The sequence below is a fragment of the Hydra vulgaris genome, chromosome 04, assembly GCF_038396675.1.
Source record: "Hydra vulgaris chromosome 04, alternate assembly HydraT2T_AEP".
In the NCBI taxonomy this organism is placed as follows: domain Eukaryota; kingdom Metazoa; phylum Cnidaria; class Hydrozoa; order Anthoathecata; family Hydridae; genus Hydra; species Hydra vulgaris.
The window spans coordinates 41,316,443-41,342,534 of record NC_088923.1 but is presented as its reverse complement, the minus strand read 5'-3'; the positions used below and the strand labels follow the sequence as shown (position 1 = coordinate 41,342,534).

The following is a 26,092-nucleotide window of genomic DNA, read 5'->3' as shown; positions in this document are numbered from 1 at the left end:
TAGATATACATTAGTAGACACCATTTATAACATTTAGAACTTCTGGGGTGTTGGAATTTTCAAAAAAAAAATGAGACAAAAAAATCAAAAAATAGCTATACTTATCACTGTGGACCTGAGTGACCACCAGATTAAAATGTTCCCTAGGTCTGATTTTTTTTTTCAATAGTTGGGTATACACTATTTCTAACATTTTGGGAAGACACTATTTATAACATTTTGGGAAGACACTATTTATAACATTTAAAACTTCTAGGGTGTTAAAAAAAATTGAAAAAAAAAAATTGAAAAATAGGCGTAACTTATCCTATACAAATAAAAGCACAAAGTAAAAAAGCTTTATGTTAACTAGTTATAATATAAGTCTAAATCTATAAATAATATACTTTACAATATATACTTGAAATTATAAACATTAAATTAAATTATATAATTATTCAGTTTATTTAATGTTTTTTGATGCAAACTCGACAACACTGGATTTTAGTCGTTTTGCATAATCTATATGGTTAACTCTTCGTTTGTATCTATTCCATGTTTTTTTGAATTCATGATGAATAGCTTCTCCTGTTTGCTCACAGTAAACTCCTAGGCCGAAGTCAGTAGAATGAAGAAAAGGAAGTATATGGCATACTGCTATGTGAACTTTCCATGTAACACTGAGCTTGATACCCTCAAATGTGGCATGCACGTATTCAATCAAATCTGCATAGGACTTTTTAAACTCCAGAACAGCAGTGCTGATGTTATCCCCTGCTACCATACCAAATGCTTCTGCTTGAAGGCATTTAAACTTTCTAATACAGTTTACTATTGGTAGTAAGTCATATTTTCCATTGTTTATAATATCTCTTTCAAGTATATCCACCAACTTCAGGAACTTGCTTGCATTATTTCCGTCAAGCCCTATGCCTTGGTATCCTCGAAACATGATGTAGTTTGATTGTAACCACTTCTCAAACAAAGGCCATACACTAACTAGAAGTACTGCAAGTTTATTTACTATTCCCATTAGAACATGGAGCTCAGGAACAGGAACCAACTCTTCGAGAAGAGTTTCAGGATCTTCCTCTTTGTACAAAAGTCTTGGATTTGTAACATTTTTAAAGTGTGACATTTTTGACTTCTTCTTTCCGTCAAGGGTAAATGTTATAATGATCATCCAATGACCTAAGTGTTCGTTTAATTCCAGGCTCAAGAGTGCAGGATCCCTCACAATATAAACAACTGTATTTCCCAGCATGACTACTAATTCCAAACACTGAATTTGCACATTTTAGATCAAATGCAATGTAAAACTTTACATCGTTTAAATTCAGGGGCTCAATAAGCTTCCAAAGATTATCGTTAGCTTCAGAAACCCCCTCAACAATTGCTATAAGAAAGGATCTTTTTACTCCAGCATCATCTAGCTCTGAATCTGAAGAAGTTTTTTCCAGGGGATTAAACACATTTACAGTAACTTTAAGGAATCCCTGACCTGAATCCATAGCTATTCTTAATATGGAGTCATGTGGATCTATTCCTCTTTCTGTAATGACGTGCTGTATAAATGTAGATGTATCTTTTACATGAACCAATGTTCTAGTAATGGCTTCTTCTCCATCCATAAAACCTACTTCTTTAGAAGTGTAAAATTCATCTATACGGTTATGGAGAGCTTCAATTTTTTCAAAGATGTTCGCTTCAATACAGGTTTGAGTTCCCATACTAGATCTATATTTGGAACAAAAATTCTTTGTTTGATTTTTTGAAAGCTCAAGAGATTTAACCAACTCCATAACAGTACCAAAGGACACCTGTTTCAGCTCAATTCGGTCAGTTTTTTTGTCAGGAGTTCCAACCACAATGTTCAAAGGAGACCCTTGAGTAGCCAACTGAAACTTCTGTCCTCTACAAATATTTTCAGCTTCCATCTTGTGCTTAAGTATACCTGGCAACATACATAAATAAAATATGTTTATTATTTGGAATTTTAAATATGTATTTATATTAAAGAACAGCTTAATATACTTGCCTGAGGCTACCCGTTCTAAATATTTAGGTCCAAGCTGTTCTGCCGCTTCAATGAGATTGTTCACAGCTCTGCTCTCTGTACAGATATGAGCCACTCCTTGCACTAAATATTTTTGTTTGAAAACAATTGAACAAAATTTTTAATTAACTAAATATTTTATTAAGTACAATAAATTTTGTTATGTGAAGCATTATATATATGAAGCATTATATATATGAAAAAATAAAACAACAATAATAATAAAATTCTAACCTACAAAGCCAAAGCATGTTGAACATAGTCTGGAAGACTTTGCATGTTCAGAATCATTAGAAGCACTGATTTCATCAACAATGTCTTTGATATTTGATGATCTTCTAAGATGCAATCTATCAATCTAAAATAATGGAAAAAATATTGATCAGTAAGTGATATTATTTTAGCATACTAAATGGTATTTTACTATAAACTATGTAAGTTTAACTATATATACTATATAATTAAATTTTAAGCTTACACTGTAAACAGTAAATAAATAGTTAATAAATAAATAGTAATTAGTTGTTTATCTTATACAACCTTATATACATGTTTTGTATAACTAATATTTATATACTACAATGTAGTATATATGTAGTATGTATGTAGTATGTATGTAGTCTACATACATGCATGGAAGTATTTGAGTATAATATGTATGTAGACTACATATGTATATAGTCTACATACATATTATACTCAAATACTTCCATGCATGTCATACTTAAACTAAGTATATGTATATACATATACTTATCGTGCTGTATATATAATATATAAAGTTATATACATTTTAAGTCTACGCATACAATAGAAAAACTGAAAGTTTATTAACAACATGTACTAAGTAAATGTTGTAATAACATGTATTAAAAAAAAAATCTGTTCTATACTTTTAGTTAAGAAACTGTGTGATTGTAAATATAACAAAGTATTAACTAGTAATTAATAATAATTATTATACATAAAAAAACAGATTAACATGAATTTTACCTTGGATATCTTCACTATCCAGTTCCCTAGGTACTCCACCTTGTTCTTGTCGAGATCATAGAGGTTTCTGTGGCAATTGTTACAAATAACCTTGGGATAGTTGGTTACATCTAAACTATACTGACTCCAGACGAAAGTTTTTATCTTTGTTTTAATTGCTGGAGTGATCTTTTGAATTTTAGATGACTTTTTCCCGAACTGTGTAAGACAAACAGCACACGTTTTATGTAAACAGTCCGCCATTGTATATACAATTTAATAATTTCGCGGACTTTCAACCGAGTTTTCATCTAATTTATTAAGATTTTTATGGCTAAAAATAAATATTTTTGAGCAAATTTTATTTGACTTTGTCCAATCACTCAGAAGTTTTTAATGTCATAAATGGTGTCTACTAATGTATACCCAACTATTGAAAAAGAAAAATCAGACCTGGGGAACAACTTAACCTGGCGGTCACTCTGGTCCACAGTGAGTAATAACAGTGATCTTAATACCATTACAAATAAATATTTTTTTATTAAACCTAATTTCTTTTAAATTTTAGGTCATGCCTTGAGTTTATAAAAGAAAAAGTGAAACTCCACATGTTTCGGAAAACATTTTGAAAGTTGCTGTAGTCGAAGTGGAAAATGTGATAAACCTTAGAGAAGCAGCATATTAAGCTGGCATTTCTAAGTCTGTACTTTATAGGTGTATAAAAAAAAGTGTCAACACCCAGCTGCTAATATTCAACCAAATTATCAGCATTCTATGATTTTCTCTGTTACACAAAAACAAACACTGAGCACTTATCTAAAGTCATGTAGTGATATATTATATGGCCTTACACCAGTTCAAGTTAGAGCTCTAGCTTTTAAAATGGCTCAAGCAAACAAAATAAAATGTCCCTTGCGGTGGATAGAGCAAAAAAAGGCTTGTAAAGATTTGTTAACAGGATTTTCAAAAAGAAATCCAAAACTATCTCTTAGAAAACCAGAGGCAACTTAAATTACGAGAGCATCGGCATTTAACTGGTATACTATTGATATTTTCTTTAATAAATTACAAGAAGGTATATCAGAGTCTAAAGCAACATCATTTAAAATTTTTAATTTTGGTGAGACAGGTTTTACTACTGTGCAAAAAACTCCTTGTGTCATTGCATCAAAAGCAACAAAGCAAGTTGGGCAAATAACATCTAGAGAAAGAGGTGAATTAGTAATAGTGTGTTGTATTGTCTCCGCAGCTGGTGTAGCAATACCCCCTGTTATTGTTTTTCCAAGAAAATTATTTAAAAACCCATTAATGAAAGGACCACCAGAAGGTTCTATTGGATTAGCCAATTAATCTGGATGGATGAATGCTGAAATATTTATAGATGTTTTAAAACACTTTGCTAAGTTTGCACGGCCAACAACCGAACACAAAGTTCTATTGATTATGAATAATCATGAAAGCCACCTTTCACCACAGTTACTTAAATATGCAAAAGAGAACCATGTTTGTATGATGACTTTGCCACCACATACTTCACATAAGACACAACCTTTAGATAGGTCTGTTTTTGGTCCAATGAAAACATATTTTAATGCAGCTGCTAATAGCTGGATCTTAGTAACCCAGGACAAGCCATTACAATTTATGAGATGGCCAGTCTAATTCGACAAGCATGGGAAAAATCTTCCACACCAACAAATATTATGCCAGGATTTTGCGTGACAGGAATTTGGCCTTATAATAGACATGTATATGGGGATGATATTTTTTTACCATCAGTTGTAACTAATAGAGATGTGCCTTAAGAATCATGCAGTGAAGGCTCATGGGAGAAATCAATTAAAACTGCAACTTCTTCAGATATCTCAGATTTGGATGTGCAACATGAAACAGTTGTTACAGATTGAGACGTGCCTCAAGAACCATGCAGCAAAGGCTCATGCGAGAAATTAATACAAGTGCTATTCTTTCAAATATCTCAGGTTTGGGTCTGTTACATGAAGCAGTAAAAAAAATCTTAACTGTATTTTCTCCTGAGATTGTACGTGGTTATCTAAAGGTAATTTAAACTAAATATTCTTAGTTTAGGTTTTCTTTAAATTTTATAATTATATGATATTATGATATATATTTTGCAGGCATCTTCTGGTAAGATTTTAAGACGTGGACATAAAAAGGGAAAGTGTATGATAGCCACATCAACACCAAAGATTTTAAGAATAAAAGATGAAGTACCAAACAAAAAAAAAGGAAAAAAAATTGTCTTTCTAAAATTCAGAAAAGTAAGGAAAAAAAAGATTTCAACAAAATAACAAATGATGTTTCTTCTAATTGTTACTCACTAGAGTTTGAATAGAATTTGAAACTGTTTCTTTTAACGTTATTCAAAATATGAGTGTCAGTGATTATGTTCTTTGTGAGGTTTGTAGTAAAAACATCATTTCTTATTATGTTGGCATAGTTCAGAAAGAAATAGACACAAATTTTGATGTAGAAGTCAGCTTCATGAAATGCCAGAATAAAGAAACTTCTAAATTTGTCAAACTTCTAAATTTGTCAATTTGTCAGAATAAAGAAACTTCTAAATTTGATTGAAAAAGTTATTGATAATTTGATTTCTTTTTCTCTTATTCACCTCTCCAAGAGGGCCACTTCAGGCGAGGAGGCTACGCATTTTTAAATATATTTTTGTGTGTTTACAACCCTCTCTCAACCCTTTAACTCAAAAACACGAACCTTCAACTAAGTTGAACGTAGTACTTCCAGGGACGTGGTGATAGTCAAACTCCGAACCTCTTGCTTACAAGCCAAGCGCTCTACCACTACTCCACTGCCACGTTTTATTTAAACTAAACTTAACTTTAAAATCAAAATTTGCTCAAAATAATATTTAACTAAATTTGGCGTCGTTTTTATATAGTCTCACATCTTCCCCAAATGTCCCGCTTCATTCGCACTCTTGTCCCACTTCTCACACACTTGTCCCACTTTACCCCAATAGCAGAGCTCCTCTTAAATCAAAAAATATGTACTTTATTAAAATATTCTGTCAATCTTAGCGGATGGATTCGGTGCCCAAAACACTGCTTTTTTTGTTAAGACTAGTTTGGTTCAGTTCATACATCAATTTAAAAAACTATTGCGATTACCCTAAAAAAAAATCGTGTCCCACTTCTCTCCTAACTGTATATATATATACAATCGTGCGGGACATTTACAAACAGTTATAAACTGATATCAGTTTATTATTACTTATTATTATAATCATTATTATTACTTATTATGGTAATCATTATTATTATTATGCTATAATTTATACCATCATTGGTCTTTATACGTCATCATGATGGCGTGTAAAGACCTATGATGGTATAAACTATAGCATAATAATAATAATAATTATAATAACAAGTAATAATGATAATAAATAATAATAATAGAAGAGTCAAAGAAGGAGAAGTCCTAGGAGTGTACCAGAATTTTTTAAGTTATGTACCAGAATTTTTTAAGCATAGTATTTTATAATGAAATAGAAATATTGAACATGCATTAAAGTATAATAAAACGAATTAAAAAAATAAATAAAATAAAATTGTTATAGAGAATTAAGCGGGGCGATTGCATAGAAAGTAGTTTATTGTTTATTTATTACATGTTACATGGTTTAGTAACAACGTCACAAACTTTAGAGCCATATAAACTTTACAGGATGATGAAAATGAGGGTATTTAGTTGCGACTAAATGAACATTTATATATTTTTATGTTTTACTTTTAGAGTTTTATAATTTTATTTCTATATTTTGGTTTTATATTGTTATTTTTATTTTTCATGTTTTATTTATGACTTTTATACTTTTATTATATTAAAAATATAGTTATAGAGAATAGCTTGGGGGTGATTGCATAGCTGATAGTTCATTGATTATTTTAATTGAGGATAAACTTTTTTACATGGGTTATGAAGGCATTTCTATTTATCATTTTGGAGAATATTTTTTTAGTTTCAACAGGAAGAGAGTTCCAACAGTGAATTGATTGATACTTGATTGACTTTATGCCATACTTATGTGTTTGTTTTAAAGGCATAGAGAGAATACAATAAGATACAGATCTAAGTTTATAAACATGAATATCACTTGTGAATTTAAAATAGCTAGTGAAGCAGCTGGGCATATTATTGTGGATAATGTCCTACACAAAAACATTGTTTGATAAGTAGATAAGTTCGCCAAGCTTTAAAATTTCAGAAAGACTATACAGTATACCAGAACTAAAACTATTTGGTTGAAAGTGAATTATTCTTAAAGATTTATTCTGGAGATTTATAAGGTTTTTTTTTTATAAACGGATGAACTTTGTCCCCATATCTGACAACCATAGCGTAGATGGGAGTTAAAAATAGCATGCCAAATATTCACAAGGGTTTTGTAATTCATAAAATGCCTTATTTTGGTAAGCACTCCATTTGCTCGACTTAATTTGTTTGATATGGATTTAATTTGTTGAATGAACAAAAGATTTTCATCTAATAATATGTCCAGATATTTTATTTTATCTACAATATTTAGTTTTTGACCACTAGTTCTAAAATTAAGTTTTTTGGTAATTTTTTTGCCTTGAGGTTTAAATAGAACTAATTCAGTTTTTTTGACATTCAAAGATATTTTGTTTGATCGCAACCATTAAACCAGTGATGCTAGGTCATAATTTAGGTACTTATTTAGCTTTTTAATAGACTTATCTACAATCAGGAAGTTAGTGTCATCAGCAAAATGATACACTTTCGAGTATTTAATACAAAAGTTTAAATCATTTATGTAGATAAGGAAAAGAAGGGGACCCAGAGTTGAATCTTGAGGAACACCTATAGTCGTAGTGAATGAGATATTACCAATAGTGACACTTTGTGACGATGGTTTAGATATGACTTAAACTAGTTCAGAGCAATTCCCCTTAAACCTGAATGATACAGCTTTGATAATAGAATTTTATGATTGACTTTAGTTTTTTAAACAAAAAATACTCCGGTTCTGCATATTTGGATATACAAAATTTTAAACTTAACATAAAACCACTATAAATAACTTTACGGTAATACACATAAACATCAGAAGTTTACTTATTAATATAGACAAATTAAAAAACTTTCTCCTTGAATGCAAACATACTTTCAGAATGATCTGCCTTGCAAAGACTGGGTGCTCCTAAGAAGCAGCAGAAACAAACTCTGACCTCCGAATTCCAAACTACAAAATATTTTCTAAAGAAAGATTAGTTAGCAAAAGAGGAGGAGGAATTGTGAACTATATACGGAATGATTTAAACGTTAAGATAAGAAATGATCTTTCAAACTCTGATGGCAATAGTGAGGTCCTCACAATGGAAGTTACTATCACTGCCTCAAAGAACTTTCTAGTTTCTACGTGCTACAGACCACCTTATGGTGATACTTGTAAATTTTCGAATTATATGAAACATATAATTACAAAAAATAGAAAACAGAAAAAGTTATTCATTATTGGAGATATAAACATAAATATTTGAATGAACAAAGAGCATGCGATAAATAAAAATTTCTTTGACGACATGTTTCAACTTAACATCTTCCCCATTATCAACAAACCTACCAGGGTAACTTCCAAATCTATTACTGCTATTGATAATATATTACCAAATTCAATACAAGATACTTCACTAAAATCAGGAATAATAAAAATAGATATTTCAAACCACTTTCCAATAAACTTCTCTTTTTCACAAAATTCCACAAAAATTTATAATTCAAAAATCTTATGTTATAAAAGAATTATCGGTGAAACGTCTTCTCACAAGTTTAAAGACTTGCTATTGGCAACAAATTGGCAAAAGGTTGACTAAGAATCTAACCTAGGAAACACAAACTCTGCATACATTAACTTTGTTAATTTATTTATCCTACAATATAACAAAAGTTTTTCAATTCAAGAAAAAGCAAAGTATTTAAATTGTCCATGGATAACAAAAGAAATAAAAAAATCCTCAAAACAAAAGCAAAAAGCTATACGAAAAATACTTAAAAAATAGAAGCGAAGCGAACCTATGCCTCAACAGGAACCTTTTTAAAAAAAAAAAAATCATAAAATTTTATATTATTCTAATCAAATACAAAACTTTAATGGAGACTTAAAAAAGAATTGGGACATTATGAAGGAAATAATTAGTGAAAGTAAATCTAATTTTAACAAAATGCTTTCTAGAGTAATAATTAATGACAGTTAATCAAAAAACAAGAGATAGATTTCTAATGAATTTAACAACTACTTTGCCAACATTGATGCTGAACTTGCATCGAAAATTTAATGCCCAAATGATACATTTAAAAGTTACTTAATAGGCTTACACTGCTCTTTAAATTTCAATGAAATAAATCAAGACGAACTTGAAATAGCTATAATATCACTTAAAATCAAGTCCCCAGGGATTGATGACATTTATTGCAAAGTAGTGTCAGATGTTTTTGAGAAGATACGTAATCCAATTTACCAAGTATTTAATTTATCAGTTACAACAGGTGTTATACCTGATAAACTAAAAATCTCTAAAATTATACCAATCTATAAATCAGGAGAAACCAATTCTTTAAACAATTATAGACCAATCTCAATTCTTTCGGTATTCTCAAAATTTCTAGAACGAATAATCTATAATAAATTAAATGAATATTTAAAAACTAACAAAATTATCAATAAAGGTCAATATGGTTTTCAAAAGCTACACTCAACTGAGCATGCAATCCTTGACCTCTCAAATAGGATAAGTAGATCATTTGAAAAAAAAATTCACATTAAGGATCTTTATTGATTTGTCAAAGGCATTTGACACAGTCAACCATGAGATTTTACAAACAAAAATTAAAAACTCTGGTACAAAAAATCAAGCTTTAAATTAGTTTAAAAACTCCCTTAATAACAGACAACAGTGTGTTATTGTAGATAGAAAAAGCAACTCAAATTTACTGAAAAATAAAATGTGGTGTACCCCAAAGTTCCATTCTTGCTCCTCTTTTGTTTCTTTTTTATATAAACGATCTTCCTAATGCTGTTAATATCTTTAAAACTATGTTTGCCGACGATACAAACTTATTTTACTCATCAAAGACAATCGAAAACCTCTTTGAAAAAACAAATCCTGTACTAAAAAAAATTAATATATGGTTTAAATCAAATAAACTGTAACTTTATATAGAAAAAACTAAGTATATACTATTCCACTCTAATCAACAAATTAAAAAAATACCCCTGAACCTACGAACAATTAATATAGAAATATAACCATCAAAAGAGTTCTGAATACAAAGTTTTTAGGAGTTCTAATTGATGAACGCATCTCCTTGAAACCCCACATAAACTACATAAACACAAAAATATCAAAGAACATAGGTTTACTTTACAAGGCAAGACCATTTTTGTCACAAAAAAGTCTAAAATTTGTCTACTTTTTATTCATGCATAGCTATCTCATGTATGCCAATATAGCATGGGTCAGTACCCATAAATCTAAATTAGAACCACTTTACTTACGTCAAAAACACGCTTCTACAGATTAGTATACAACAAAAACAAATTTACTCATGCTCAACCCTTACTGGAACAAATGAACGCACAAAATATATTTCAAATAAATATTTTTCAAAATATACTTTTCATGTTTAAATGTTAACTGGTTCCAGAACATTTTACAGCACACTTTTTTAAAAACAATATAAATAAATACAATACAAGAGCAACAGGCAACTTTAATATACCGTTTAAAACAACAAGACTCTCAAAATTCTCAGTTACATATCGTGGTCCCGTTTCTGGAAACTAATTTATTTAACAAATTAGTTTCCAGAAACGAATCACTAATAAACTTAAATAATGAACACTCTCTGAAAATAAAGCTAAAACCTACAATAATCAAATTTAACTTCTGTAAAGAATTTTTTTAAATTTAAATTAAAAAAAAAAAATGTAACATGACTTTTAATACAAATCGATAAAGAAAAATAATATTGATAACAAGGTATATATGTAACACATACATATATACCACGCATGCAACTGATTTTTTATGTGTATTCCACGTCTCTGAAAAAGGTACTTAAAAAAAGCATTCTATAACTACAAACAAGTAATTCTTTTTATCAATCTTATACAAATTTCGTTTTAATCATATTTATACACAAACAAATAAACTTATAGTGAAACATCTAAACACTCCTGCGGAAAATCAGCAGATTTATTTTTATTTATTGTATTTTTTATTTTAATCAAAAGAATTTAGAGATATATTTCTCGGATTTTTTTTATGTACACGTAATTATATTGTTGTCATTGGTATTTATTTTAATCATGTCTCGGAGTTGTATGCAACTATATTCTTATTTACTTCGTATATTTCGAACTTTATGTTTATATTTGTTATTATATATGTTAATATTTATATTTGTTTATCTTTACCGTTTATCTTTAAATATTAACATATATGAGGAATGGACTTGCAAAACCTGATAATTCACTTTTTCAAAAAATCTGACTTGCGCACACCACTGGATAGCTCTTGCAATTTTGCATCAGGAAAATAATTCAGGACATGCAGAATCCAATATTTCTAAATGACAAAAAAGTGAATTATCAGGTTTTGCAAGTCCACTCCTCATATATGTTAATATTTATATTTGTTTATCTTTACCGCCAATTTGTGATTGGTTACTTGGAAAGGAATATGGAAATAGGTTTAAATAACATTAATAATTTCAAGAAATTCAAAAGTGATCAGAAAACTTTTTCTTTTTTCTTTTGTAGCCTTTTTTGTAAGGTAAGTAGAAAACCTAGTTTTTATCATAATTGGCGTGAGTTAACTTAAAAATTGATTTTGGCGTAAAAACTAGAATAAATTTTTATTTAGTAGAAAAATGAGGAGGAACTCAGGGGCCTTCACTTTAAGGGCCGGTTCAATGGTCCTGTTATGTTAGAAAAAATGTATTTGTATACTCCAAGTGCTTTCTTAGCATTACAACAAACTCACTAACCTTGTGAATTTATGGATAATTTGAATAAAAAATGAAACCAAAACAAAAATACGTATGATTTTGAATGCAAAATATATGTAGTCTAGGCCCTTTTTTTTTTTAATTCAGCTAACTTGGTATATATTAGACCCTCCCTCAACGTCACTGAAATCAACAACTTTTGACAAAAAAATTGACATTTTTTTAACAAAAATGAACCTTGAGGGAGGGTCTAAAGTGGTCAAAAAATGCCTGGTATGCTTTAAAAACTACTTTTTATATATTTGCACCAAATTTAACGAGATACGTATTATTGTTTTGAAAATTCTCTTATTCATAATCACCCTAATATATATATATATATATATATATATATATATATATATATATATATATATATATATATATATATATATATATATATATATATATATATATATATATATATATATGTATATATATATATGTATATATATATATATATATATACATATATATATATACATATATATATATATATATATATATATATATATATATATATATATATATATATATATATATATATCTATCTATATATATATATATATATATATATATATATATATATATATATATTATATATATATATATATATATATACATATATATATATATATATATACATATATATATATATATACATATATATATATATATATATATATGTATATATATATATATATATATATATATATATATATATATATATCAAATATTATATTCAATTAAATATAATAAATCTAAATAAACAATGTTTATAGTGTCAATATATAACACTAAAACCAATTAAGATAAAATTGAGGAAGATAAAATTATCTAAGAAGTTTTTATACAGGACTGCTCCAACTGTGTTAACCTTTGAGCAAACCAAAATGATAAGAATTTTAGTAAATTTCAGTATTAATTGTCCTACTTAAATCTGAAATTAAAATATGAACTAAGATATTGCCATTAAATGTCGCTTATATAATGAATTTTTAAATATTTTCAATAAAAAAAAAAAAAACTGCCTTTTTTTCCTAAAAAAATAACAAAAAAACAAAAACCTAAAAACGCGGCACATCTCTAATCAAAAAACAATTTGATTATTTTGGAAAACTTTTCTCAAAGAATTGGTTTTAAGTTTGAATCAGTGTCTTATTGAAGTAAAGTTGAAATAATGATAAAGGAGTTAAGAATAACGGCAAGGAAGTTAGGAACAATAACTGACTATCAAGTATCAGAAAACTTGTTGTCTAATAAAAATGTAACGCTTTAATTCCACTACACATTAAGATATCCATACCAATTCTGAGAATTTTACTGCGCAATACAAGTGTTTTATTATGGCTTTTGACCAGTAAGCAGGTGGTACTGGTATTGACTACCAACAACATATAATTAATATGGTGGACCATCTTGCTCTTGTTTTATCAGAGATTAACAGTGCAAACTATCAAGAAACTTGCAAAGCAATGATAAGCAATATTGTTAATATAATGACTGATAGATTAAAAGTAAAACATTCATGCATGAATTGTTGAATGAATCATGGGATAAATTATTAAATGAGCCTAATTGTCATCTACATCCTTTAGAAACCTGGAATTTTAGGTATACTATTCACTAGTCCTTGGAAGAAGAAATTTTATACCTCGGTAGAAAATCAAGTTCATCATCTATATGAAATTAATATAGGTTAAGCTGTTATTATTAATTTAAAATATATACTATGGTCTCATTAAATTTGTTAACTTGTGCAAATAGCTTTTTTGGAGAAGAACTGCAAATTAATGGCATGCTTCTTTCATAAAGAAAAAAAGCCATTAAATGAAGAAATGTTGTGTAGACAAATGTCTGCATGTCTTACTTGCTGTGTTGATATTCTCCACAATATAAATGTTATTTTAAAATGGAAATAACAAAAGGTCTTTTGGTTCAAACAAGATCTACTAATGTGAATAATATTGATGCAGAGGAGGTTATAAGCGTGTTTAGTGCTGCTAAAAAACATTCCCCCAATGCTACTTTGTGCTATTTGTCATCTCGGACACGAGCACAAAATAACTATGTTCTTGCTTTTATTGAATCATGAAATGAAACTGAACAGGAACAAATAATAAATTTTGCTATTTCATATGAAAGACAACAAAATTGTAGTCAGCACTAAGAGAATTACGAAAAGAAATGATTAAAAGATCAGACCATAGCATAGGTAAAAAACAAACTTCAGATAGAAAAAAATTAGAGAAAAAAGTGAAAAATCCAACTACTCAACGCCGTTAATGCAAGTTCTCAAACTTTTTTGTCTTGTTTGTTCTCGGTGATAACAAACATATTTATTTTCCGGTCTGCAACATTTGTTTATAAACAATATATGTTAAGTTTTAAAAGATATGTAAAGTTTAAACAATATCTATATATATATATATATATATATATATATATATATATATATATATATCTATATATATATATATATATATATATATATATATATTGTTTAAAACTCAACATATCTTTTGCGATGGAGTAAGAAAATATGTATACATATTTTCAACAAAAAAAATAAAAAAGATATATATTCAAATAAAATTTATATTCTAATCTATGGTAATTTAAAGACCGGAATTTTAGTTAAATAGTTTCATGGCATTATAAAATAGGGGTGGTTCACATTACAGTAATGTTTAAATTTTGAGCTTAGACTTTTAAATAAACCTTAAAAGGTTTAACTTTAAAAGTCTAACTAGTCGTATGTCAATTTGTGTGTTCTTCACACTCGTATTAATAAAAACTTTCATATAAAATGGAAAAAACAGATTTTAAACTTGAAATAACTAATTTTTTTCGACCTTCAATATGTTTGCAGACATATGACTGGTTAGAAAGTAAAAATATAACTTAAAACTTGTTTGAAAAAGTTGTTTTCTTAATTTGTTTTATCTTCATTGAGAGCAGCACCATTTTATACCAAAATATGGTTCATCAACTATAAAGCAAAATTTTATATCTAAACTTAAGTAATTTAAAAAAAATTTAACTTTGTTTGATTTTAGACAAACTAAAGCAATTCAAATGGGCATACTTGGTATGAAAGTTGTTCATACCAAGTATGCCCATTTCAGAAATTCATTCCTTTTGTATGTAAAATTCGAATATATTTTTTCTGTAAAGAAACATCTTTAGGAAGCCTCTAAAACTTTAAACGTTCTCCGTAAGTAGTTATAGATCTGAAGTTATTAAAACAAAATGTTGTGCTATAAAACCAGTTAACTTGATTGATTGTTAAATTGATTTTAAGCAATACAATACATATAATTTGATATCTTATTATAATATTTAATATCTTGTTTATTTATAATAAATAATATTTACATACTTATATAAGCCAACTTATTTTTGTAACTTAGATAAAAAAAACGTTTGTTTTGATTTTTATATATTTTTTGACTCAATGATGTCAATGATTCTTAGTAGTTTAATCGAGAAAAAACTGTTAAATGTCGCACAATCTAGAATGCAAATCTAATTGGCTAGAATTATGTCCCTACATGCAATACTCTCTAAGTTAAACCCCATCGTATGAAAGCGGCTAATAGAAGCAGATAAACAAGCTCAAACAATAAAACAGCTTTATTTCAAAATTTACAAAAATTATAGGCGGTGTAAATTATGTGACTGCACTTTTTATATAAAACTAAAAAAACTTTTACAAAATACATATAAAATTTAAATAAATACATATATACACATATATACGGGCACATACACATACGTCTATGTGCCCAAAGTTACAAAAAAATGTATAAATCATTTTTAGCCAATCGCAAAAATGCATTTATTATACAAAATTATAAAAAATATTTAGAATGGTGCTTTTACTGCTTGCTATAAAATGGTGTTCATTAATTAATACTAACAGAGGAAAAAATGCTTTTTGCGAAAATTAATTATTCTCTGTCGAGTCTCGAATAACGTACCACGTAATCTCCAAAGGTGGAAGTTCAACCATGATTTCAACTTCCCACCCTTTATCTAATGTATATGGTTTAGGATTTTCATCTTTCTCCGAAATAATGGCTACCTATAAATCATATTTAAGACAACGTACTTTAAACAATTTCAATTTATTTAGTTTATAGTTTTATTAAAAGTAGTTTTCCACAGAACGGACAACGAAACGGGAAAGCATTTTTTTTTGTTACCTTTCAAACAAAGTAAATTCTTCTGCGGGAATGGGAAAAGGAAGGATAAAACAATCACGTGAACACGCGTAGTTTAAATTAAAAATTTTAGCATTAGCAAAACTACGAATGCTAACTTGATAATTTTTCTTCTCTTTAGAAAAATGGACAAGTGGAAAGTCCCTTTCAACTCTGCTTAGAAACGATACTATATATAATATAAAAATACAATACTATAAATAAAATACTATAAATGATATAAAAAAAATAAATCTCAATATAATTGCTAGATTCAATTTTCAACGTCGTTTCACTTTCGGTTTTAAAATAGTTTTAATTAGTAATTAGGCTTTTCTGAATTTGATAGAGCGCGTTCTCAAAATGCACGCGGTCATTGGAGAAAAAATGAGTTAAAACTTTTTACCTTTTGGAATTTAAATATTGTTTATTAGTTTAGAAATATTACATAAGGAATCAAATTAAGATAAATAATCATCATTAAGATCATATTATAATTGAAGTGAGCATAGAAAATAGTTTAGCAATTTGTATAACATTTTTATTAGATATAATGTAGAAAGGATCACTCCTTTTAATTTTTTAAATCGTTTACATTTTGTTTGTCTTTCATTTCTTTTAGCTTTATTTTCTTTTAGCAGTTTTGTTTTTATTGAGCTTTTACATTTTATTTTTTATAAGGAAAATAGGGGTATGGATGAGGAAAACAGGGGTATGGATGAGGAAAATAGGGGTATGGATGAGGAAAATAGGGGATGAGGCCTGATTATTTTTATGCTACTTCCATAAAATTGAATATAACTACTTAAAAATTTCTGTGATGCTATTAACTATTTTTGTTCTTTTTTAAAAAATTTAGAAAAATAAATTAATTGAACTAATAAATTTTGAGCCAACACTGACATTTTAAATGTATGTGAAGGTTAAATTTTGTTATAAGGATTACAGTTCTTATGAAAAAAATATAAAGGTAAAGAGTATTTGTTTGTTTATATATTTATATTTTGATTACTTTGAATCTTTTTAAATTTTCTCGTGTCATTTTTAAATTTTTTGTTTGCACAATTCAAGTTATAGAGTAAAACCGGGAAAAAACCGCACACCATATCATTCCGCACACTGATCGAAATTATCAAATAAAAACTAAACAGATATGGCTATGAAAAAAATAAAAATAGATTCAAATACAGAACCATCTCCTCTATTCGAAATGATAAAATTATATGCCGATACAACTCCATTTTTTATCGTTGCAAAATAGCGCTTGAACCGAAACTGATATAAAACAATTTTAGCACTATCTTGTTGGAAATTTATTTTTTTTAATTTCCAACAAGATAGTGCTGATTAATTACTTAGTTTTTCGCAAGTGACTAAGCGCCTATCTTTATCTAATTAACTTAGTGTTAATTCCGGTGTAATTAAAAATGAACTTTAATGTTATTTGTTAATATAATCATCTCTTACTTATTAAAAACCAATTATTATATCATTTCTCAATATAATCATCACTCACTCAATTCATTTTAACTCACTTTAACATGTCAACTAAAAAAACAAAAACATACAAGACGATATACTAGCCACATTAACTGATATGAAAGAAAGTAAAGCATCACTGAGAAAACCTGCATTCAAACATTGCGTTCCAGTCTCAACGCTCAAAGATCGCAAAAATAACAACAACAAAGGCTTCCATGGCTCAGGTACAACAACGGTACTCTCAAATGAAACAGATAGATTTATGGTGCATGCGTTCCAAGTACTTGATGACTGGGGTTATGGTTTACCCCAAATGAAATCCTAGAATTTGTATGCGGCTACCTTAAACGCGAAGATCAATTGCACTTATTCAAAAATGGCAAGCCTGGTAAAGACTGGTTTTATGCCTTTATGAAGAGATGGTCATAAGAAATTTCAACAAGAAAAGCGGATAACTTAGCATTTAGAGAGCCGCTTCTTGTACGCCAGAAATAATTGATCGTGATTTTGAATGCGTCGCCAAGCAATGTCAACGGACTGGTATAACTTCTGGGTCACATATTTGGAATTGCGATGAAACAGGTTTTTCGGGAGATCAAGGCAAAGCAACCGTAGTGTGTCGAAAAGGGACAAGATGTGCATATTCATTATTCTGTAAACAATTGCTGCAACGCTGATGGGCATTTTACATCAGCATTTGTGATATACAAAGCCTAAAGAAACTTTCGTCTTGACTGGGCCAGAGGTGGTCCAGTTGGCACCAAATATTCAATTTCAAAATCAGGTTGGATGGAATACGATACGCTTATTAAATGGCTGAAAGAAATATTTATAGTCAAACTGAGCGAATTGGAGGTATTTATATTTTAGTATATATGGGCATACAAATCATATAACTTTGGAAGCGGTATTGCTGTGCAAAAAACACAATATAATCTTGATTTGTCTACCAGAGTGTTCTTCACATATTCTACAACCATTGGATAGAGGTGTCTATTGTCATGTCAAACAAGCATGGAAAAAAGTATTACAAAAACTCAAAATGTGAGAATTTAGATAAACAAAATTTTCCACAATGGCTCAAACTGCTGTACGAGAGTGGTAAATGTTTTACACTCTTGCATGCAATCGCTGGTTTCTAGTACACTGGCTTATTTCCACTTAATATAAAATCAACATAAAACTTATAATAAAATCAACATAAATCATAAGGCATTAGCAATCACACAAACTTAATCCACCTTCATCAACTTTAGCAGCCTCCACAGCACCTACACCATCTTGCTCAGACACAGCTTCATTATCTTCAACAGCCGCAGCAGCACCTACTCCAACAACACACCGATTATCATCGTTCTCAACTACATCAGCTTCAAGTTTTGATAGGTATCAAGCATGCATTGAGCGTTGCAAAAACAGTATCAAGATAGAGTTGAAGCAGTTTTTTCAAGCCAGAAATCAATCGCATGTTAAGAAATCGAAGCAGTGCAAAACTTGTCAAAACTCGGCGGAAAATGTATTGCCGAAGAAAATGTGATCGAGTTCCTCAAACAAAAAGATGAAGAAAAAGCAACAAAGAAAGCCATGAAAGTTGCTAAACTTAATGCAAAGCGTAGACTCTCTATGCCAAGTATTCAAATGCCTGAGCATAACAATGCTGAGCAACCTCAGCAAAACAATAATGAAGAACAAGTACCAGCAACCAAACGATTAAAAGTTGCAAAATGTAAAAAGTGTAAAGTACAGTTACACACAGAAATGTTGCAATGCGAGAATTCGATGTGTCGGGAACGGTTGTGCAAAGAAACATGTTTACCAAAGAAATGTGTAGTTGGAAATAAATTTTTTTATTGTAAAAAATGTAAAAACTTAAATATAATTTCTTAAATATAAGTTGTGTTAAAAAAAATATTAAAAAAAAGTTAAAATATAAAAAAATCTAAAATGTTTTCTCAAGTGTGTGGTTTTATCAGAATGTCGCCTAAAACCACACAATTTTTTTCTTTTTCGATAACTTTATTATTATTTTTTTAACATATATTTATATTATCTTATGTAGTTTTTCTATTACCTATCTAATAAAAAAAAAAAAAAGAAAAAAAATAATTTAATTTTTATTGATAAGTGTGCGGTTTGACCCAGTTTTATTCTATATCTTTATTGTTTGCATTTATGCTTTTTTGATAAATATGTGTATGTGGTAATAAGTGCTTTATAATTGTTTTATGAATATGTTTTATTATAGCGTAAAAAGTTTTTTTTTATTGTTTGTGTATGTGGTAATATGTGTTATATAGCTGTTTTATAAATATCTCGAATGAGTTATTAAAGGTTAAATATATATATTGTGTTTAACAACAACTACTCTGGTACATCACAACAGCTTATCTCTTTGATTTCCATTTTTCATTTGTAATTTTTTATTTCAGATTTATCATATTATATTATAGAAGAACAAAATATTGTAATTTTTGTGAATTTTTAAAAACATTTACTAATATTTAGTCAAGTCAAAGTTCAATGTTCAACGTTGCATACGTCATTTTTACGTAGTTTCTAAGCTTTTCTAAACACTTTTCTTATTCACATGACTTTACAAGCAAGGTCTGCAAGCAAATTTGAGCCGATAATTTTTTTTATCTGTTAAGAAGTATTGATGTTGTTTTTTGTTTAATATAATTTGTTTAAATATATTAATTTTAATAAATGTTTGTTTGCTTTTGTTTTTTTACTTATCTGTTAGTCAGTTTCTTTTATTAAGTTTTATTTTATTTTTTAGAGCAATTCAATGCTTTTTAGTCACTTCAATTCCATTTATTTTTATTTTTTTTATTAGTAGGGGTAATAATAATAAAATTCTTTAGACAATAAGTTTGGTGTTAAAAATTTTGTTTTATTATATTTTTATTTTATATTATTTTTATTTATATTTTTATTATGTTTTGGATATCCAAAACATTTTCCATACATACAAATTTAGGTATATATTTTTGTAATATATTTGTTTTTAAAGCTTTTTTACTCAGCACCCATAGAAAAATTAAGAACAATAAAATAAAAAAGTATTGAAACAAGATATTCTTGATTTTTTCCAGATATTTTACCCAAACAATTTTCCGGATTTTTAAAATATAACCTGGATGATCTATGTATTTTATATTTCTCTGTATCTATGTGAATATTTTCTCTTAAAAAAATAAGTTTTGCTAAAAGTAGTTGGAAAAAAACGATTGCTTCTCTATGTTTTATTTTTAATGTGTTATGCTTCTTTTTAAAGATATGTATATATATATATATATATATATATATATATATATATATATATATATATATATATATATATATATATATATATATATATATATATATATTATATATATATATATATATATATATATAATTGTTAAATTTGATCTTCAATTCTTTCATCTTTTTTATTAAAATACACTGACTGAAATTGCTAATTTTTTATACAAGATTGTGCATTGTAGTCTAAATTTTTTGTTAAATTAAAAATAATTGATATTAATCAATATTGTTTTATCTCTTTGATAAACATCTCAGTTCATTTCATAATAAGTTTGTGTTTATTTTTTTGTCATACTAATTTGAAACTTATATATAAAGTTATCTATAAAAACTTATACAAAGATATAGATTTTCATAAATTTAAAGTTAAAATATAATCTTTAATTAGAAAAGGTTACAATTCCTAAGATTTTTTTAATTTTATTTATTCAGTTGTAACAGTAGCAATATTAATTGTAGTAATAATATTAATCAAAATTAATTGTTATTGAAAAGAAAGACATGCAGCTCAACAAGCAGAAAACATACTTGCCACAATTCAGTGTCAAGAAGTGTTTAAGCCTGTTAAATTGATTTTACTTAAGACACTTAAGTAAAATCAAATTAACTAAAGAACAAAACTAAGTATAAATTTTACTATTTATAATAACAATTAATAAGTCTTAAATTTGAATGGTTTTAATCTTTTTTATAAATTCAAACATACAGTTATGCCCTTTTTTTTAGTCCAAGTTTTAGTAATCAAGTCATCACTTGATTAGCTTGCTTACATTTGAGGCATTGCGAACAAAAGGAGCACACCAACCAAAATCAAGTTTTGAGTAAGCCCGCGAAATTACACTTTTTCCTATCACGTGGTAGAAGAGTTTACACCCCTCCCCCTCTGTGGTAGTTGGTGGTTTTTTCAGACCCCTCTTTCGGACGAACGTTTTACTCGTTACAAAGTGTGTTTCTTCAGATTTTATCACATGTAAATAACAAGGGATTTTCAGTCAGAAAGAGGCCCACTGACACGTTGATCTTGTGTTATATTGTAGATGACAGACCAAAGTAAAAAATGGTTAAAGAAAATGGATTTTCGAAAATTGGTTGGTGTGCCCCTTTTGTTCGCAACGCCTCATTTGAAACATGGTTTTAATTTAGTAAATTTATATGATGTAGAGTTTACTCTATTAATCATTAGTCAACAAGGAGAAGCTGGAACTTTACATAATAAGGGGTCATCCATAAATGATGTCAGTAAATATTGGGGGGGAGGGAGTGCCGGAAAGTTTGACGCTAATTGACAATGGGGAGGGGGGTGTTGAGGCCAAAATGATGTAAATTGTTTTTTTAGTTTTAATGAGCAGATTTTAACGGTATTTACATCTACTAAATGGTATAGAAATGATGTTTTGTTTGTGGGGAAATTAATATTAAATGCGGGGAATTTGATATTATATTTTAAAATTACTATCGTTTTATTAATATATTGCCATTTGACTGCGAATCAAATTATGTTAGAAATATTAACTCTTTGTATACAAAATTCCCAAACGTTATTCGCTCCCTAATGGATTATAACATGTTGTTCAAAGTAAACTCATAAAAGTAAAGTCATAAATTTTTTCATTCATTTTTTGAAATTAAATTGTTGTTATTGGAAATACGAAACTCTAATTGCTCTCTAGTTGATTGTAAAACGTGATGCAATCCAAACACATAAAGTCTATTGAAAATTCGAAACGCTAATTTCTCCATTTCTTTCTAGCGGGTTGAAGAAACTCTTTTAAAAAGCTTGCGCTAACGATGAGCAATATCATTATTCTGATTGTGATGTAAACAAGACTAATAAATCAATATTAAAATATGGATAAAACCGCATTACTTAACTTATTGATGGTCTTGTATGGAAATGCTTATCCCGATATAAAAAGGCTAATATCCAGAAAGAAGTCCATAGTATATGGAATTTATTAAAAGAAGAGAAAATGGTGCATAAGGATCTTGAATCAAGAGTAATGTATATAATCAATTTATTTAATGAAAAGGCAATGAAGTTCAAAAGCAAGCAATTATCATTTTGGGCCAATACTCCAAAGCAGTCTGCCCCCACATATACTCCACTTGAATTTGACAAGAATTCCTCACAGTTTGTTGAGCCCACCAATGAGCGATCTGTTATTGATGATTAACAAAGTGCATTAACTTTGAGTTTGTTGACCACGAAAAACCAAAAAAATGCAGGAACAGTGGCTCAAGTTCGACTCAATTCTGAGATTGCAGCTTTAAATTGTGAAGTTGCTGGATTGAAGACTAGAAAGAGAAAACTAGCTCATCTATGTAAAGAATTGGCCAAAAAAAAGTATGATCAAGCTCAACAAAAGAAAACTAGAGAACTGAAAAAAGCTAGAATGGAAGAAATCTGCTTGGAGCATCCAAAAGTCAAAAAAAACTAAAATTCAGAAAGAAACCTGGTCAACCGTCATTAGAAGTAGATCAACCTCTTCTTTTGAAGGCGAATATGGATATTGCTCTCCATGGTTCGTCCGCTGATGAAAGGCGTCAGTCAGAGGTTCTTCGGGTAATGATAGCTTAGCTATGTTTGTTAATTATTAGGTTAATTATTAGGTTAATTATTAAGTTATTAGAATTTTACTCTTAATTAGTACTTGCACTATTAAAAATATCCTTGAAATGTTGCCAACTAATTTCAAGATTTAATTTGAATATAATTTACAAAATAAATCCCGTTTTCTGTAAAAAATTAATTATATCCAAATATATTTCTTTATTATTTAGAGCATTAAAACTCTCGACGAATTGACATCCGAGATGAACAAAATTGGATTTGCAATCAGCAAGAGCGCCCTCTATACTTGTCTACTTCCGAGAAGTTACGGAATATTAGAAGCCCAAAGGCACGTCAAAACAGTCTCTGTTAGATTGATCAGTCCTCAGAATGAATTTCATTTAAAACATGTTGATGGACTCTTTTGCAGTTCAACCATAAAATATGTGGAAGAAGTTTGTTCTATTTTAGGGCCAAGTGTGTTTCATTAGCCAAGACGACAAGGCTAGAGTGTCAATTGGAATCACAGCAGCCAAAAAACAGGCACTGTTTTTTGGCTGTTGTGATGCATTTGGGGTACTAGGTAACTCTTCTGGACCACGACTGGGTCGTGGCTGCTAAACACAAGCTTATACAACCTGTATACGCTGGAATTACGATCAAAAAAGATGGTCTCGGAAAAACAGATGCTGTTACTTATTCTGGACCTACCTACATTGCTGTTCGATCAGAAAAACACGCATCCTCGACCACCTTCGCTCATAGATTAGACTTTCAGCGGCTCTTGGATATCAAAGAATTCGACTCTATTACCAGAGATCCTCAAACTAATATGGTTAAGCCTATCGTTGTGTTTAGCGTCGATGGAGGACCCGACGAAAATCCCAGATACCAGAAAGTAATTGAAATCGGGATTCACCATTTCTTGAAGAATAACCTTGACGATCTTTTTATCATGATGAACGCTCCAGGCCGCAGTGCATTCAACAGAGCTGAGCGACGAACGGCACCTCTAAGTAAAGAATTATCTGGGGTGATTCTTCCGCACGAACATTACGGAACTCATCTTGATTCTCAAGGTAATTACATTGACAAAAGTTAATTTGTAAAAATATTAATATAATTTTTAACCTATAATAATCAACATATCTTTTTAAATCAGGCAGGACAATAGATGAAAATTTAAAAAAACGGAACTTTGGTTTTGCTGGATAGGCTTTGGCTGATATTTGGTCTGATCTACAAACTGACGGTTATCCGACCATTGCAGAATATATTGATCCAGACAAATCAGAGCTAGAGTCAAGGAGCCTTTTATTACAAGATCAACGTTGGATTGCCGATCATCTTAATACAAGTCAATATTTTACTCAAAATGTGAAATGTGAAAATTGTTCTTGTTGTCGGACCTATTAGAAGCTCTTACTTTACTCTAATTAGAGCAAGATTTCTTCCGCCACCTGTCCCTGTCAACCAAACGAGAGACGGGCTCAAAGCAGTAGATGTCTCAGAAGGAGCAAAAGAATTGTTTCCATCATCCGTCTCTATGCTCATCGCAACAAACATTGAAAGTATTTTTCCTCGTACTGCCAAAGGATTTCCAATTTTGCCGTATGATGCGTTTTGTCCATCAATTCAGTCTAGCCTAGCTGATAGAATCTGTAAAAAGTGCAATATCTACTTTGCCTCTCAAGCTATGTTGAAAAAGCACGCTTCTATCCATTCTTCTGCTATAACACTCCCTCTAATCAAAAGGGTCCAACCTGTTCGTATCGCTGCCAAGCGTCAGACAGAATTTTTGGCAGTCATTGCCATGCAGAAGAGTTCGGAAACCGCTATATGGTTAGATGAAAATGAAGTTGATGCAACGAATTTGATTGCACCTCAAGAATACGATATCCTTTTAGAGTGCGGAGAGCATTCACTACCTACTGTTTCAATCAATGATCACTTCAACAACCCATGGGAAGATTATATTAAAGATATACAATACTATTTGCTTAGTTGATTATTTAATGAGATATCGACTATTATATAATATAATTTGATGAGATCTACTATTATATAAATGTATAATTTAGTCAGAAAAAAAATCAATGGTTTTTAAGCATTTTTATTGTGTTTTAGGGAGGAGTACATCATATATAACGGGGGTTTGGCCAAAAATTGACAGAGTTTGACAAAGAGGGGAGGGGGAGTCGAAAAATTGAGAAAAAACACTGACATCATTTATGGATGACCCCTAAGGTAAAAATAATTTTGTTTACTGGTAACATAATAAAACCAGTTTTTATGGTTATTTTTGTTTTAGGTATTTTGTGCTATGATTTTGTTTTTGTCGTTAACAGTAACTTTTCTTATGCTCATAAATACTTATTGCGTGTCTTTTTTACTTTTTTTAACATGCTGCCTCGGAAACACTGTTTAGGTAGTGGCAGGCTTTTCTTGATTTTCCTCTTCTGGTAACTGCTGTGTTGATTTGTG

The 26,092-nt window shown here is 29.1% G+C and overlaps 2 protein-coding genes across 3 annotated transcripts in view; both read right to left on the bottom strand.

The window, feature by feature from the left end:
* Positions 1–329: 329 nt before the first annotated feature.
* Positions 330–3,311, bottom strand: LOC136079811 (uncharacterized). Of its 2 annotated transcripts, XM_065796370.1 has the most exons (4): positions 3,029–3,311; positions 2,270–2,393; positions 2,018–2,119; positions 330–1,933 (listed from the first exon to the last, which is right to left on the bottom strand). In XM_065796370.1, the coding sequence occupies exons 1-4, from the start codon at positions 3,269–3,271 to the stop codon at positions 1,137–1,139; spliced, it is 1,266 nt and encodes a 421-aa protein (XP_065652442.1). In that variant the 5' UTR covers positions 3,272–3,311; the 3' UTR covers positions 330–1,136. The 2 variants fall into 2 exon arrangements, with proteins under 2 accessions (XP_065652442.1, XP_065652441.1); XM_065796369.1 differs by having other exon boundaries at positions 330–2,119.
* Positions 3,312–15,682: 12,371 nt separating this feature from the next.
* LOC100206309 (uncharacterized) overlaps positions 15,683–26,092 on the bottom strand; it is a 70,977-nt gene continuing 60,567 nt past the window's right edge. The window contains exon 6 of the mRNA XM_065796368.1: positions 15,683–16,148. Within this exon, the coding sequence (XP_065652440.1) occupies positions 16,011–16,148 (138 nt within the window). The 3' untranslated portion in view covers positions 15,683–16,010. The remainder of the gene's footprint in view (positions 16,149–26,092) is intronic.

Bases quoted from the DNA above. Each gene is read 5' to 3' on its own strand.
- LOC136079811 (XM_065796369.1), bottom strand. From the start codon at position 3,271: ATGGCGGACTGTTTACATAAAACGTGTGCTGTTTGTCTTACACAGTTC. The intron at 2,394-3,028 runs GTAAAATTCATG...CCATTATTTTAG, and splicing joins GGATAGTGAAGATATCCAAG to ATTGATAGATTGCATCTTAG. The intron at 2,120-2,269 runs GTTAGAATTTTA...AAAAATATTTAG, and splicing joins AACATGCTTTGGCTTTGTAG to TGCAAGGAGTGGCTCATATC.